This window comes from Aptenodytes patagonicus, chromosome W (assembly GCF_965638725.1).
Source record: "Aptenodytes patagonicus chromosome W, bAptPat1.pri.cur, whole genome shotgun sequence".
NCBI lineage: Eukaryota > Metazoa > Chordata > Aves > Sphenisciformes > Spheniscidae > Aptenodytes > Aptenodytes patagonicus.
In genome coordinates, this window is record NC_134981.1 from 14187058 (window position 1) to 14202780 (window position 15723).

Below are 15723 nucleotides of genomic sequence, written 5' to 3' on the forward strand. Positions count from 1 at the left end.
TTCTTCATATTGCCGGAGTTGGCCAGCCAATTCATCCACCATTTGTCCCTCTCTGTCTTTCCAGGTCATTACTGCCAATGAGTTGGCATATGACAATGATGGTGTGCTCCGTATAAACTTCCGCCACATGGGTCGTGTGCACCTGACTTCATCTGGATCTTTGGATAGCTGTTCATTGTTCAGATCATCATAAATCACCTCCAGCATGGCTAATTCTCTCAGGTACTGGATACCCCTCTCCATGGTGGTCCACTTGCCTGGGTGACATATAACATCTTCCTTGAAGGGATACCTTTCCTTCACGCCTGACCGGAGTCGTCTCCAGAGGCTGAGGGCTTGTGCCCCTTTTCCAATTGCTTTGTCAATGCCCCCTTCCCTGGAAAGGGATCCCAGCTGCTTGGCTTCCCTACCCTCTAATTCCAGGCTACTGGCCCCGTTATCCCAGCATTGGAGCAGCCAGGTGACAATATGCTCGCCTGGACAACGGCTGAAATCTTTTCGCATATCTCGCAGCTCACTCAGGGATAGGGATCGGGTGGTGCACCATCTCATTTATGGGTTCTGCCTCTTCCTGCTCCTGTTCTCGTGATGGCCCTGGTTCATCTTCATCCCTTACTAAACGAGTCGATTTTCTTGTGTATTTCTTCTTATGTATAGGGGCAACTGATACCAGCACGGGTTGGTTCTCTGGTTCAGCTGCAGTGCCTGTTGCCAGGGTTGGAGTAGCTGCAGTGCCTGTCGCCGAGGTTTGAGTAGCCTCAATGCCTGTTGCAGGGGTTGTTGATCTGCTGGGGCCTTCACTCGCCCTTGTACTCAGGGTTCTGCATGATGGGGGGCTCCCACTCCCCGTCCATCTCCTCATCCCAGTCCTCCAGCTTCTTGGCGTTGGGGTCAGGGATGTGCTCAGGCTTGTTCCAGTCCTCGGGCTTGGTGTCCTCGGGGTCATTGATCTTGGCCCACTCATCACAGTCATCGTGTTTCCGGGCCTTGAGGTCCTTGAGCTTCCTGGGCAGCAGGAAGTCCCAGTCCTCCTCCAGGCTGCCCGACCCCACCCACCCATTGTCACTCTTCACCTCGTAGGTGTTGTCAGGCCAAACCACCAGCGTGTAGAGGTGGGTGAACTCGTCATCCTTGCAGCGGATGTTCTTATTGATCAGGACATTCCTCCCCTTGTAGTTGAAGATGACATGGACCTTCTTGGTACCGGGGCCGCAGATGTCGGGGCCGAACATGGTGGTGTACTTGGAGTTGCCGTGCATGTCCTGCTGGCTCAGGCTGGCCGGGAAGAGCTTGACGTAGCCACCACTGCAGTCGATGTTCTGCTCATGCTTCACCGTGAACTGCACCACCAGCGTCTTGTCTCAGTTGCTGAAGTGCTCGAAGTGGGAGGAGATGGCGTAGAACCGGGCGTCCTGACTCGTCTGGATCCCTTTGTGCTTCTCAGTGTCGCTGTAAAACTTCCCAGCCGTGATGACAAACTGGCCATAGTCAGGCTTGTGCTTCGATTCCACCCACCAGCGGGTCCAGGCGTCTCCGTCCCTGAACAACTCCCGGAAGAACTGGGTGGGCCCAGCCGCTGCCAGCACCAGGAGGGTGCTGAGCATGACGGGGAGGCTGAGGCAGCTCTTGGTGGCGATCCCACACGGCGTGGCCCGGTTGTTTTGTCGTCAGATCCAGAGACCTTCTCTTCCCCTTGAGGATACTGAATAGTGTTGAACAGGGCTCGGTAGGCATGGGCCAGGCCCCAGCACGTTGCAATGATCTCCATCTCTCTGGAGTTGCCAGGGTGACAGCATACTTTGTCCAAATATTCTACTAGTTTTTCAGGATTCTGCACTTGTTCAGGGGTGAAGTTCCAAAACACTGGGGGTGCCCACTGTCCTAGGCATTTGCCCATACTAGCCCACACACCCTGCCACTCATAACTATCCAGCCTCGGGGCAGATCTCTGGGTGACTTTTTAAAATAGTTGTTTAACTTTAAACAAGACCTGAACCACATTCAGGAGACATAGCAAAAGGAGCATGCTGGTTTGAACATCCCAAGGATATTAAAAATTCTCGAGACCTGGTGTAACTAGCCTGAAGGAGAAAGGGAAGGTGAAAAAACAGAGGAAAGCAACCCCCTCTGTCTTCCCTGTGAGAAGAAAAGGTGAAGAGTGTCATTATTAATAATTTCTGAGAGATGGCGCCCGATGACAGCAATACCGAATACAAATACCAAATTAGTCTTTTTACCAGTAATATTATCATAACATAAGCCGATGTTACACAGTACAGCAAAATGATAATCCTGACCCATCTCCCAGAAATGATCAACAGCACCGCAGGGAATACATACTGCAAGTGAAGATTTACATAATACAACCATGCGAACAAATAAAACAACATTGTGACCAGCGACTATTAAACTAATGTAATGAATGCTTATAACAAATTTATTTTAACACGCTCTGGTCAGATCTGTCATTATCTCAACCCTTCGTGCCCCATGTTGGGCGCCAAAAAGGACTGTCGTGGTTCAACCCTAGTCGGCAACCAAGCAACACAGCCGCTCGCTCACCCTCCCCCCCACTCCGGTGGGATGGGGGAGAGAATCGGAAGAGCACAAGTGAGAAAAACTCGTGGGTTGAAATAAGAACAGTTTAATAATTAAAATAAAATAACAACAACAACAACAACAACAAATTGTAATGAAAAGGAAAACAACAAGAGAGAGAAAGAGAGGAACAAAACCCAGGAAAAATAAGCGATGCAACCGCTCACCACCTACCGACTGATGCCCAGCCAGTTCCCGAGCAGTGATCACTGCCCCCTGGCCAACTCCCCCCACTTTATATACTGAGCATGACGTCACATGGTATGGAATATCCCTTTGGCCAGTTTGGGTCAGCTGTCCTGGCTGTCCCCCCTCCCAGCTTCTCGCTGGCAGCCTTAGTCCTTGACTAGTGTAAGCACTACTTAGCAACAACTAAAACATCAGTGTGTTATCAACTTTGTTCTCATCCTAAATCCAAAACACAGCACTGTACCAGCTACTAGGAAGAAAATTAACTCTATCCCAGCTGAAACCAGGACAGATCCATATAGGAGATCTGTACAGATATCCTACTTTGGGCACTGCATGATCATGTTTGCTTCTTCCTGATCCTGTTGATCCCCAACACCAGGAGCCTAAGCAGAGTCAGACCAAACTGAAGGAACTTTTAGTTTTCTTCTGTAGATCACAGGACTGCCAAGTATTACTAAATACACTGAAACATACGAAAATACAGAAGATGTCCTACAGCTATGATCTTCTTAACCACCTCTTGGGTACCATCGAGTAATTTGTCCTTCCTTCAAATGATAAGTTGACCATTGGTCTTAGGCCTACTGAAGTGACACGTGGAACTTGCAGGCTGATAGAGTCATTGCAGGATAAATGCCGAAAGTAAACAGAGCCAATAAGGAACTCAGAATACATGTAGGTATTCAGCAACTAGGGTTAGTTTGCATTTGTAATCTGTGCAATGATTATGACTCAGGACATGTCTGATGAAAAAAAGATTTTCCTTGCTAATTACAGTGTGCTTCAGATAGGTTAAAGTAGAGAAAGATACTTTATTATAATGGAATTTCCAAGCAAAAAACCAAAATATTTATCTACAAGATCAGAGCTCCTTTAAGTCTCATTTTGTTTTTAAATAGACAATTGCATGTATCAGCTATTCCTTAGTTCACTGAAACAATCTCCAGGCCTATATCAGAGGATGTCAGCTTTTGTTGCTTCCTTTGAATTCTGAGAAGTATGCATCTGGTTATCTTATGCTGCTCTGGATCTCACATGAGAGGAGCACGAGACCAATATTGCACCACTCTCCTTCTTTCTGGAGTTACTTTAACTAATGAAATTTTGGTTCTAATTTTTTTTCTGAATCTACTTTACTTTAATATATCTTCTTAACAACATTTAACCAAGAGTTTAAGGCCTCATAAACAAATGGAAATTTGTTTATGTAAGCATTAAGTAAACCTCAACAGCCTGTTTTTGTTGCAATTTATTCCAGTATAAAGTATGAGTAACTCCACTGGGTTGACACAGTTACACTGTTATAAAATGAAAAGATATAAGAGAAGAATCAGTAGAGACTTACGATCTGCCAATGGACTTTGAATTCCCTGTTTGTGAGATCCTTCAGTCACAAAAGCAAAACAGACACTAAAGTCCTAAGGTCTCATGATAGAATTAGTGCTGGATCCATGTTCTGCCTCTGTCCTCTCATTATTTGCACATGTTGCAAATCACTACAGCAGACTTTACCAGAGTATAATTACTGACAGCCTCATAATTCCATGTCCATTTCAGATTTTTTTCAGAAATGTGTCTAGATAACAGAAATAATGAATATCAGTTAATTTCCAAAGACACTGGTATTTCTGTGATGTGATGCTTTGAAAAGTTTGAAACGTAAGAAAAGGGGATAGTTTATGTTTATGTTTATGATAGTTTATTTAGAAGGGAAGGGAGCTATTATTTCCACCAGGACCATTATTCTCCCCCAAATAAGAAAGAAAGTGAGTAGAAACAGGATGATAATTATAAAAATTATTGTTTGAAACTGAAGACTTCTCCAAATTAGAGTTCATAACTGCCTCCTGCAGTGAGATTGGAATATACTCAACAACTAAGAAAATACTTACCGTGGAAAGCAAAATTAAGATTTAAGACAATTATTTCTTTAGAAGCTATGGACAAAGGTCTACAGGAGTCTACTAATTCAAGGGGGATGAATATAAGAAATGGAATGACCGGACTGTAAATTTAACAATTATTAACATGTTTATTCTACTGTTTGTACAAAAATATGGAAGTGGATTTTTTTCCACTCAGAAAGGATAATGCTTCAGACTGAAGTTTAAACATATTTAGGGGTTCATAAGTTTCTAAAAAAAAATGAATTAGTTCTATCTGCACCCACAGCCAACATTATAATATTCCTTACCACTTGCTTTAAGATGGAGGAACTTTTTCCTCAATAAATCTTGAGGCAAAACAATGATCTCAGGTAGGGTGAATGTTATAAAGCAAGATGCTTATGGCTTATCACTATGAATGTAGATAAGGTCTCCTTAATATTATAAAGGTTATAATAAATATAATGTAATATAATAATAAATAATATAATAAATAGTAGTTATTAGCACAGTGATAATTGCTAACAACAGCTGCTTCTTATCTCTCTGTAAGGGAACTGAGGGTCTGCAGGTGTCTCTGCATACTGTATGGGAGGAAATACTAACTTTTCAGTAGTGACCGCTGTACATTTCCATCCTCAGTGTGCTTTCCATAGCAAGGTAGCTGGTTTATGTTAGCTGCTTCAGTTTACTTTGTCTGGACCCTTTATTCTTCAGTACTCGTGAGCTGCTAGTCTCAGCAGCACTCGGTGGTATTACATGAGCTTATAGGCTCAACACTTTTAGTCAAGCCTTGTTCACATCCCTCTCTACATAGCTGAAAAATGGGAATGGAATATTGCTCTTTATTTGATAGTATCTCCACTTGTGTTGCAATAACTGGCAAGAGACCAATTGTCAGTCACTACTGAGATGCATTTTATTCCTCTCCCTATTAATAGAACCGTACCTGCTTCATTTCTTTTTGGCTGCTTCAGTGCTCATTTAGGAATTGACAGACATGATGCATACCAAATACTTACTTCCAGCAAACCTTGCAGGGCTTTATTAACACTGAAAATCAACACCCTATCCTGAGACAGGAGGCCCAGCGAATAATCTATCATTTGGAATAGTAAAGGACATCATCACAGATATGAGGGCTTGGTCCCAACCCGGCAGAGAATACAAGGATGTGCTTCCTTAACAATATAAGCAACATGAGCACATCCCACCTTTTAAAAAAATTCAGTCCCAGTCTGACATCTGTCTCTGCTTTCTGCATCGTGTCTTCAGAGACTATTGAATAAAACTTCAGATCTTTGTCCTTCTTTCCATGGACTTGAGCATAGGACTTCTACAGGATAAACCCCAAGGTTGGCAGTTCCATTTCTCACACCCAACAGGACTTTCAACCAGAAGCATAAAGCTCACCTGTGCAGGAGACAGAGTCTTAGGCCATAGAACTAAGCAATATAAATCTCACCACCTTAAACTCTGAGGGCACACCAAGTTTTTAAACATTTATTTCTCCATAAACACACATAACATGTACATTGAAAGAAATCAAACTCAAGCAAACTGCCGTCAAAATAAAACACTCCATGCATAAACAATTCTCTCACTGAGGAAAGAGAGCAAGAAACAGTTTAACCTGAATGTCTGCAGATACCTCAGTGATGATGGTGTTAAGAAACCATAACAGAGTAATACAGAGTTAAGTGGCTGTTGCTAATTGGTAGAGCTTCATGGCTTTCATGTAGCTACATTGATTTAAATGGCTGAAGATCTGGGCTCTAACCTTCAACAGAAGTTGATAAACTGGCAAGTTCTTCAGAAATAAGTTTTAAAGCCAAGTGACGTAATCAAGAGCAGCTGGGCAAAAGGAGCTCTGTACTGCACATGCCCTCAGACAGGGTACACCATTCTTTAAGGGAAATAGATAAAGCATATGAGAAAAAACCTGCTAGCTCAGCATTTTTATAAATAAAGATGTACCTTCCCCTCTTACTGTGGTTACCACTGTGTTCAAAAAATAATGACTCTTTGGCCCACCCTCCTCCTCTGACTGTACCACTACCTCCAGCTGACTGTGGAAATTTCCATTGGAAACCACCTAGAAAGTTGAAATGCGAAGAGAAGTATAATTCAGAACATAGCTCTCATCTAGTTCACAGGGCGAGACAGCTGTTGCTGGGCGCTGTATGCCAGTGCTGCAGAAGGCTATAAAGGCATAGAAGATGTCATAGGAGTTTCATGTGTTTATAATGGATCCCTATAAAGGCGGGCAGCTTTCCAGATGTGTGGAAAGAGTAAAAAAACTGGCCCTGTTGATATCTATTGGACCACAGTTTAATCTTCAAAGTACTGTACCTAAAATGCTTTTGGTAGAACTGCAGGAAAGAAACATTAGGGACAGCAGGATTTCACAAATGGTGTTGGCTTTGCGGCAGCTGGCTCTTGTTTTAAAAGATCAATTATTAAAATACTTTAATTTTGTGGAATATGACAAGATTGATGAAAAGCATGTTATTTATCAGAACTTCGTGTTTCCAAAACATTCTGTGTTTACTGTCAGACTCTGATGCGAGTGGTGGAATTATACAATTATAGGACATGTTGGGGAGCAGTTTTATAATGTTATATATTTCTCAATAATGTGTTTTCTGAACACATTAAGCCAAAATTATTATGTTAATGGAATAAAAGGAAAGGATAATTACAGAATTTCTCATATGTTTTGATTTTCATAAACATTAAATGGACTCAGTGTGGGCAGAGGATTTTGTAAGATCTGGGGAATCCTGAAACTGAGTTTCATGACTTGTAAAAATCTTTGTCTTCTTTTTTTCTGCCAGGTTTTGTAATACTTGCTATGTACCAAAATACACTGTTGGTGCAATTACTTTTAAAACAGTGGAATTACTCTGGAATTGGTTGGAATCACACTGGAATCTGGAATGAACTGGTCTAGATTCTTACTGGTGTAGACTGGCTCAGCACCACTGATTTCAAAACACGAGAAATGAGGCCACTTTAAAATCACTGAAGTGTTAAAAACAAATCAAGAAGAAATTACAAAGACGAAGGAACAACCTAGTCTGATTAATAGCATTAAAAGAAAATCCAGTTATTTTGAACACTTACTCAGCTGTTTACCAACAACAACAGCAAAAAAATTTGCCTATTTATTATAGGGGAACTCCACTGCAAAATGAAAGAAATATGATCAAGCAGTAAACATACTACCTCAAATTTATTCTTTTTTTTTTTTTAAACTGAATGGAGCCAATATCCTGCTGTGTTTTGCTACGGGAAGTTCAGAGTCTGAACTTTGTTTAGGCATGGATCTCATTTTGTTTATTTTCTCTCTTTTCAGATAAAGCCCAGCCATGTGGGCAGGGCTGGGGTTAGTTCTGGCTCTCTGTCCCTTCTCCTAGAAGGGAGCCTGCAAGGAGCCCCCAGAATGGCATATCGGGGAGGAGAACCCAATGCTGAACTCTAGGGGCTCAGTGACGGTGGTGGTTCTCCTCCAAGCTAGCTGATACTTGTGCCTGCTGCAGGCTTCCAGGTAAGCGTAAACCTCTTTCCCAGTTTTTGTTAAAACATGACTGGTCAATTTTTTAATGCCATCTGAGGATAATACATGTGCCCAACTACAGATGCACTCAATGAACTCTAGCTTCCTCAAATGCCACCGTCCCAGCTGGCATGTGTGACCCAGTGACCAGGTTAATTCCCAGTGGGAGTGTTCTGTGCCAGTGGCTCAGATTCTTCAGCTCTTTGCTTAGTCCTGACTGACAGATCACCTTCTCCAGATTGTATTTACAAGTATGATCAACTTGACGTTAACGAAACTCAAAACACATGAAAACCCAACAGAAAAAGTTCCTCAAGAGCTATGCTTCAGTTAGCAACAGATGATTAATGTAGCAAATATGCTGAAGCCAAGAAACATAATTCTCTGACATGGCTAGAACACCTGAAACAGAGAGCTCCGTGATCACTCATTTCTTATGCAAGATCTGTAGGGGAAAAGGCAAATCAAGACGTGCTTTTAATGTGCTTTCCCAGCCCCTGTTCAGAGGTCCTACATATAAAAGAAAAAAAAAAAATCCAGAAGATAAGGTAAAGACTGGCCTTGCAAAAAACAGATGAAGCATTCAAGGGAATTATCAGTGTTATATTTTCATACAAGATCTGGGACATTGGTGCTCTGGTTTCTAGAACCTACCTCTGTACAAATAATTAGGTATCATGATAGTAACAGCAGCAAGACAATAATTTTGAGCTGACCCAAACAGGAATTGCATACAGCCTTTATCTTGGATTCATTTGGTGATTGTGAAATCACATTGGCTTAAAAATTCATAGTGCTGGTTTCACAGCTTGATTTTGATCACTGTAATAACATCTTGGTTTCCTCCTCTAGGCTGCATAACTTCATATTATAATAGTCTTTGCAAGTTTTTCAAGAACTGGATTTTGAAAAAGTGGTGGTAAATCTCTGGCTCCATCAAAGTAAAAAGTGGGCTTTATGATTGTCTTTCAAGGTAGTTGGGTTTGATTCTGTACATTTTAGAAAGGCTCTAAAGAATCTTTCAAGTTCTAGGCTATTTCCTTAAACTGAAAAAATAAAATAATTTTCTAGAGCAATTCAGTAGGAAGGCATGATCCTGATACAAATGAAATGGAAAAAAAAAAACCCAACACATCATACAGCGAGAAAGCAGCTTTCTGTACTATATAGCAAAGAAAGATTTTTGTGATGGGACACCAAAGGGGAAGACTAATAACTGCCAGCCAGGTCATGCACACATTCTATAGCCATCCTTTTGACCCAGTTGCTGTAATATCCCTTTTCTGGCTATTATAGAAAATAGCCACGTCAAGATGAGTGGGAGAGCTATCGGCCTTTTACTGCAGGTTTGCTTTCTTGATTATTCACCTTCCTGCTGTATTTACTCTATGCATTCTTTAACCAACTGTGACCTAAAACTCAGCATTTAAATAAAGACATCAGATAAACTTAACTGTGTTAGACCATGAAGAGCATGAAAAAAATGAAATAAAAATAACACTGAATTCAGTCTGAAAACATGTCTGCTTTACTTAGTACTGCATTCTACTTACAAGAACAGGAACCATGACATGTTAGCTATTGTAGAGTCTGGTTTGGTGACAGTATAGTTGATAGTCATGGCAAATAGCAATAATGTTTTAATAGTGTTAGACTGTTGTCATTAAAACTGGGAGGAAATAACATTCACTGTAATGAAAGCAAGATGGAACATATTAACTTTTGTTGAATGTGGCAAATCACTTATGTCTGGAACCATGCATATATTTAAAAATAATATTTTTGTATTGCAAAGGAAAAAAAATATTATGATTCCCTAATCATTTATGGTCTTGCTTCTTTACATTCTCCACTAGATTGGAGGAGCTGCGAGTGAAGTTAGAGAATGAAGGACTGGTCAATATCTCATATGTGAGATAACTGATTATTGATTCATTATTCCTCATCAGGGAACGTATTCCCAGAGGAACTTTCACTTGCTGAAAGAAAGTGTTTCAGACTATATTACTGTCTACCAGCAAGATGAACAGCAAGCTGATGTCTGGACTACCTTAAATGGAAACAAAGATGATTTTCTCATCTGACAGATTTGTGTTTAGAGGGAAAAACAGGAAAATATTTGCATGTATTTAGAGTAATGCTTTGTAAATCTCTATATTATTTCATTGATTTGCAAATAACCTGGTTACCTCACAACAGACATCATAATCAACTTCTAAGTTGCACTAAGTAAAGCACTTGCATTTACTGGAAAAAGGAAGCTACAAAAGAAAAGTCTGCTTTTGCTTAAGTAAGTTTGAGATAAATACATTTTTCTTTGTAATCACTGTGGATTTAGATTAATATAACTGAGTGTAGAATTCGATAGCATGATTCTGGTCTTACACTGCTTTTATTTTCAGACAACTTCATTACATCCATGTATGTGAAAGTAGAATCAAACGAGAAAAGCTATCTGAGTTCTCATGAAAACATTTTGACCAGAATTGTTGAAAATGTCATGTAGTCATATGGAAAAATTAGTCTTTAGGTGAAACTTAAAACTTTGTAAAAAAATAGCTTTTTGATCATAGGATTCTGGGACGTGTCTTTTCGCAGAACCAATAATAATTGTTTAATTGAAATGCTGATTTTTCAGTTTTGATGTGAAGGAAATTATTTGACAAGTCCTGCACTTCTAATGTGTCCATCTTAATTACTATTATGTTACTGTAATGAACATTCTCAGTTCATATTGAATAAAGAATTAGAAAGTTACTTAACTTTTTTTTTGGTAATATGATGAAATTGCACAAATTAGCTAAATTAGGCTTGTGGGATGAAACTAGCACTGGAATGGTCTTTAGAAAGTGATTGCATGTTACAGCAGCAAATACGCCTGAATATGGAAGGTTGCTGTCATATGACAGACAAACAGAACAAGGCTGTATGTAGTGCATGGAGGGGCTCCAAAGCTGACACCTGGCCCACGGCATTTGAAAGGCTGAACAGTTCTGTGCTGTCGACACATAGGATACACCTGCACTACGAATTGGTTTGGCACTAGTTTGGCTGTGATCCATTATGGTTCTAGAAATGTATGTCCTTACTGTGCCTTTATTGGCAATGAAGTCTTTGCCTGTTGCTGATCCTAGACGTGTGCTGCAGACATGTAGGGAGCTAAGGCTAGAGGACTGTGTGGTGACATTGCAGGTGGGATACTTAACAAGGTACTGTCGTGTGCAAGTTCCACATTTACTCCAGCTCCTTTGAATGTACCAGTTGTGTAGTCAAGTGCATACCAGAACACTCAAGTACAGACATGGGGCAAATAGGCAGCATAAAAATCCCCTCATGCACACTAAATCACTAATGCAGATGCACCGCAATGCACATTCCAATCAAAAAACATATTATGCTGCATTAAAACATTCCTTGTACGGATGCAACAACCATGTAGTGATTTGTACCACTATGCAAACAGCCCTCCTCAAGATAGGTCTGTAATGAGTGTACCTTTGCTAGTTGAAATGCCACTAAACTAGAGGCTTCTGCCAGTAGAGTTATTATGTCAGCCAGAAATCACACTTCACACTACTGACCGATGCAGTTGAGTGGGCAAACGTCTGTAAGGCAGATACTGTTTTTCCCCGTAAGCTCCTTGGACAGAAACACTCTTCATGGGACTGTACAGTATGGGTGGATTGACATGAATAAAATAAGGTATGATAAAAAGACATATTTAATTTTATGTATACGTTTATGTATATGTAACCACAAAGTCTTTCTCTCCTTAGATGCGGACGTCTAGTGTATCATCTGGGTCTGCCCTATTCCTTCCTGTTTTTCCAATATGTAGAAGAATCTATTAAGATTGCATACTGTGAAAACGTGTGGAAATTGCTCTTACATGGTATTTTCTTGCTTCATTATATATACTAGAAAAAGAAACTGGATTTGACTGGTACTTAAAAAAAATTTCAGTGTGATTAATCCAAAAAGACATGATTTAGAATCTACACATTTCATGTATCTTGACAGAGAGCTTTTAAATATTTTTCAAAATGAATTATATCTAATTTATAATAGACTGATTATCTAAATTCCTGCCCTTGATAGAAATGCAAATCATTTTCAGAAATCTAAATGCAATTATTGGATGCGAATTCTATTTCTGGAGTAACGTACAGCTAGTGAGCATTTAGCTACTCTAGTTTTTGGGGAAAGGTAGGTACTTAAACAAATAGTATATTTTCTGAAAACCTGGGAGTCAAATCTGAGCTGGTTTGAGTTACTATTCCTTTTAGTTTACATTTAAACACAGTATACAATAGTTACTTTTTAAAAGTGATAATACAAGGTGACAAAGTATTGTTACTGTTATAAAAGAAGGGTAGCTTTGTTTTACATATAACATATGTACATACATATATTTACATATAACTAAAGATCAGAACTACTTTAAGGATTATCAAGAAATGTACATACATAGTCATAGGATGGATCGATGGGCCCAGACCAATTGTATGAGGTTCAACAAGGCCAAGTGCCGGGTCCTGCACTTCGGCCACAACAACCCCATGCAGCGCTACAGGCTTGGGGAAGAGTGGCTGGAAAGCTGCCTGGCGGAAAAGGACCCGGGGGTGCTGGTTGACAGCCGGCTGAACATGAGCCGGCAGTGTGCCCAGGCGGCCAAGAAGGCCAATGGCATCCTGGCCTGTATCAGAAATAGTGTGGCCAGCAGGAGTAGGGAAGTGATCGTGCCCCTGTACTTGGCCCTGGTGAGGCCGCACCTCGAATACTGTGTTCAGTTTTGGGCCCCTCACTACAAGAAGGACATCGAGGTGCTGGAGCGTGTCCAGAGAAGGGCAACGAGGCTGGTGAGGGGTCTGGAGAACAAGTCTTATGAGGAGCGGCTGAGGGAACTGGGACTGTTCAGCCTGGAGAAAAGGAGGCTGAGGGGAGACCTCATCGCTCTCTACAACTACCTGAAAGGAGGTTGTAGCGAGGTGGGTGTTGGTCTTTTCTCCGAAGTAACAAGCGATAGGACAAGAGGAAATGGCCTCAAGTTGCGCCAGGGGAGGTTTAGATTGGATGTAAGGAAAAATTTCTTTACTGAAAGAGTGGTGAAACATTGGAACAGGCTGCCCAGGGAAGTGGTGGAGTCCCCATCCCTGGAAGTATTTAAAAGACGTGTAGATGCAGTGCTTAGGGACATGGTTTAGTGGACATGGTGGTGTTGGGTTGACGGTTGGACTCAATGATCTTAGAGGTCTTTTCCAACCTCAATGATTCTATGTTTCTATGATTCTATGATAAAAGTTCAATGAGAAGAAATATTGTTTTGGTTCCCATCATACAGTTTTCCAGCTAAATGTAGGCCTCAGGCAGGTGAAATGTGGGATCCTACAATAAGAATACTTTTTATTAGCAATTACTTGAATTATAATTCCTAAAAGTTTGCATTAAGAGCCCTGTCCAGTTATCAGTGGTATTGTAAAACAAGGTTCCTTTTGATACATTCATATCTTTCTTCAGCAAAGTAGCACAAAAAAAAATTATAATTGGGTTTCAGGTTCTGCAAAAATGTTAAGATAATTAATATTTTACAACTAGTTTAATTAAATACAATGCCTTGTATTTAATGCAAACTTCTGTTTTGTAGGAACCTGATATTGATATATGTGAAAACATTACTAAAAAAGCAGATGAAAAGGTAGCAGAGCTAGAACCCAAACCAACTGGTCAACATTCACATCACCACAACCTGCACAGACACAGACACCACCACAACCATCATGAGGGCAGTCATCATTCCAAAAATCGGAATCATCAGGCTCCTTCTGAAACTCAGAGACATCATCCTCACAGCGGTCGGCATCATAGAGTTTTTGGCCATAACAGACATGATCAGACAGATAGTCATCAACAGGTAGACACTGTTCGTCCAGGAGAAAGTGTGGAAATTCTTACACAAGATAAAAAGTTATGAAAAAAATGGAAAACCAGCTGTAAAAAATGTTAACTTGAAATTGGCAGGCAGCATCAGACTCAACTTCTAGTAGCTGATGCTGTCATTGTCGACACCTTTTGAAGAGCTAGGAAATTCTGTCACTTGACAGTGTCGCGGAGCACTTCCAAATTCTTGCAGGTGACATGGCCAGCTGTCAGCAGAGGACATCACTGAATCTTGACAGTGACATCTGCTCACTGCTGCCTGACAGTCACCAGCAGCAAGTGAAACTAGTGACACCTGACAGTGACAGGAAAAGGCAAGAAACTGAGCCTGAAAAACAAACTAAGCACCTTAAAAATGCAAGGGAGTCCTACTGCCTAAATTCATATAATTGCGAGAGTGGAAAAATTAACAGATTAAGTGTTTTTATTGCCCCCAATTAAAAATTATACTAAGACACGTGTGTAGAGTTAAAATATTAAAAGAAGTAGACTTTTAGAGCAGTGCTCTTAGGATTACACAATACCTGTTAAATTCCATCACTGAAAAGCTTCATAATTTAAAGGAATTTAATTGACCCGTAGTTTGTTTTTCAGTTGCACTGGGAAGGTGTCTGCATTTTTGATTAATTTGTCTTTCTTGTTTCGCTTCTAACATTCTGCTTGAATTTGTGAGGACAGGAGCATAAACTATGACCTAGGGGCTCCTGTCTGATGTTTTGCAATCAAGAATAGAAGATAACTAAAACAGATATTTTAATCATTTTTTATTAAGAAGATGGAATACATTCAAAAGTGGATTTTTTTTTTCTAACCTAGTGATACAAATTATGTACAAGAAAAGCTTATTCCTAAGCAATGTGCCAAAATAACTTTTTATCTCAAATGTAAGATACAAGCAGTAATTGCATTATTTTAATGTAAGAGATTATAGGCTTAACTTTTGTGGCTTAGATACAGTATCAGGGTCCATTAATACATACTACTACAGCTCATAAAAGCCCACTAAATCAATAAGATCGTGCCTAAAGTGAGAAACAATGTTAACAACTCTTCATGCAGAATCAGTATCAAAAAGAGGGAGGGGCAGAACAAATTCAATCTTGGTTTAATGTTTATCTTTGTTTATAACAGTGCTGAATTTGATAAATCTGTATTGATTAGTAAGGTGTATATATATACCACTGAAACTTGTATAACTTCTCTGTCCGTAGCTTAGCATTCCTAACCTTTGATTAACCGAGTTGAAGTAAAAATATAGTTGTTCAAAGGATTCCTGGATGAAGAAGAGAATATTCAAAGGAAAACTGCTCTGAAAGTGTATACCATAATTAACGATGATTTAATAGGAAAATTATTACTCCTATGAAACCTGAATCTTTTTATCGTGAATGCTGATTAGCAAGAAAGTAGCACTGAATATAAGCAGAAGGCATGCCTTTGGAATATTTGACAAGAGAGTTTTCAATTAAAATTATTCAGTATTTCTTCATATTTTGTTTTTATTTTCAGGTGCACAGTTTTAAATATACTGTTTCTAGTTCTCATTGTATG

At 40.1% G+C, this 15723-nt stretch overlaps 1 protein-coding gene and 1 pseudogene across 2 annotated transcripts in view; one reads left to right on the top strand and one right to left on the bottom strand.

Moving 5' to 3' along the window:
* Positions 1–14525, top strand: part of LOC143172091 (selenoprotein P-like) — a 60830-nt pseudogene extending 46305 nt beyond the window's left edge. Inside the window, exons 3-6 of the transcript XR_012997292.1 lie at positions 8035–8226; positions 10092–10317; positions 12005–12127; positions 13880–14525. The product of XR_012997292.1 is annotated as a selenoprotein P-like (transcript). The remainder of the gene's footprint in view (positions 1–8034; positions 8227–10091; positions 10318–12004; positions 12128–13879) is intronic.
* Positions 759–2301, bottom strand: LOC143172170 (calreticulin-like). Its single transcript, XM_076361423.1, is given in 2 exon segments — positions 759–1625; positions 2221–2301. Coding segments are annotated over 2 exon segments (948 nt in total).
* Positions 14526–15723: the final 1198 nt, after the last annotated feature.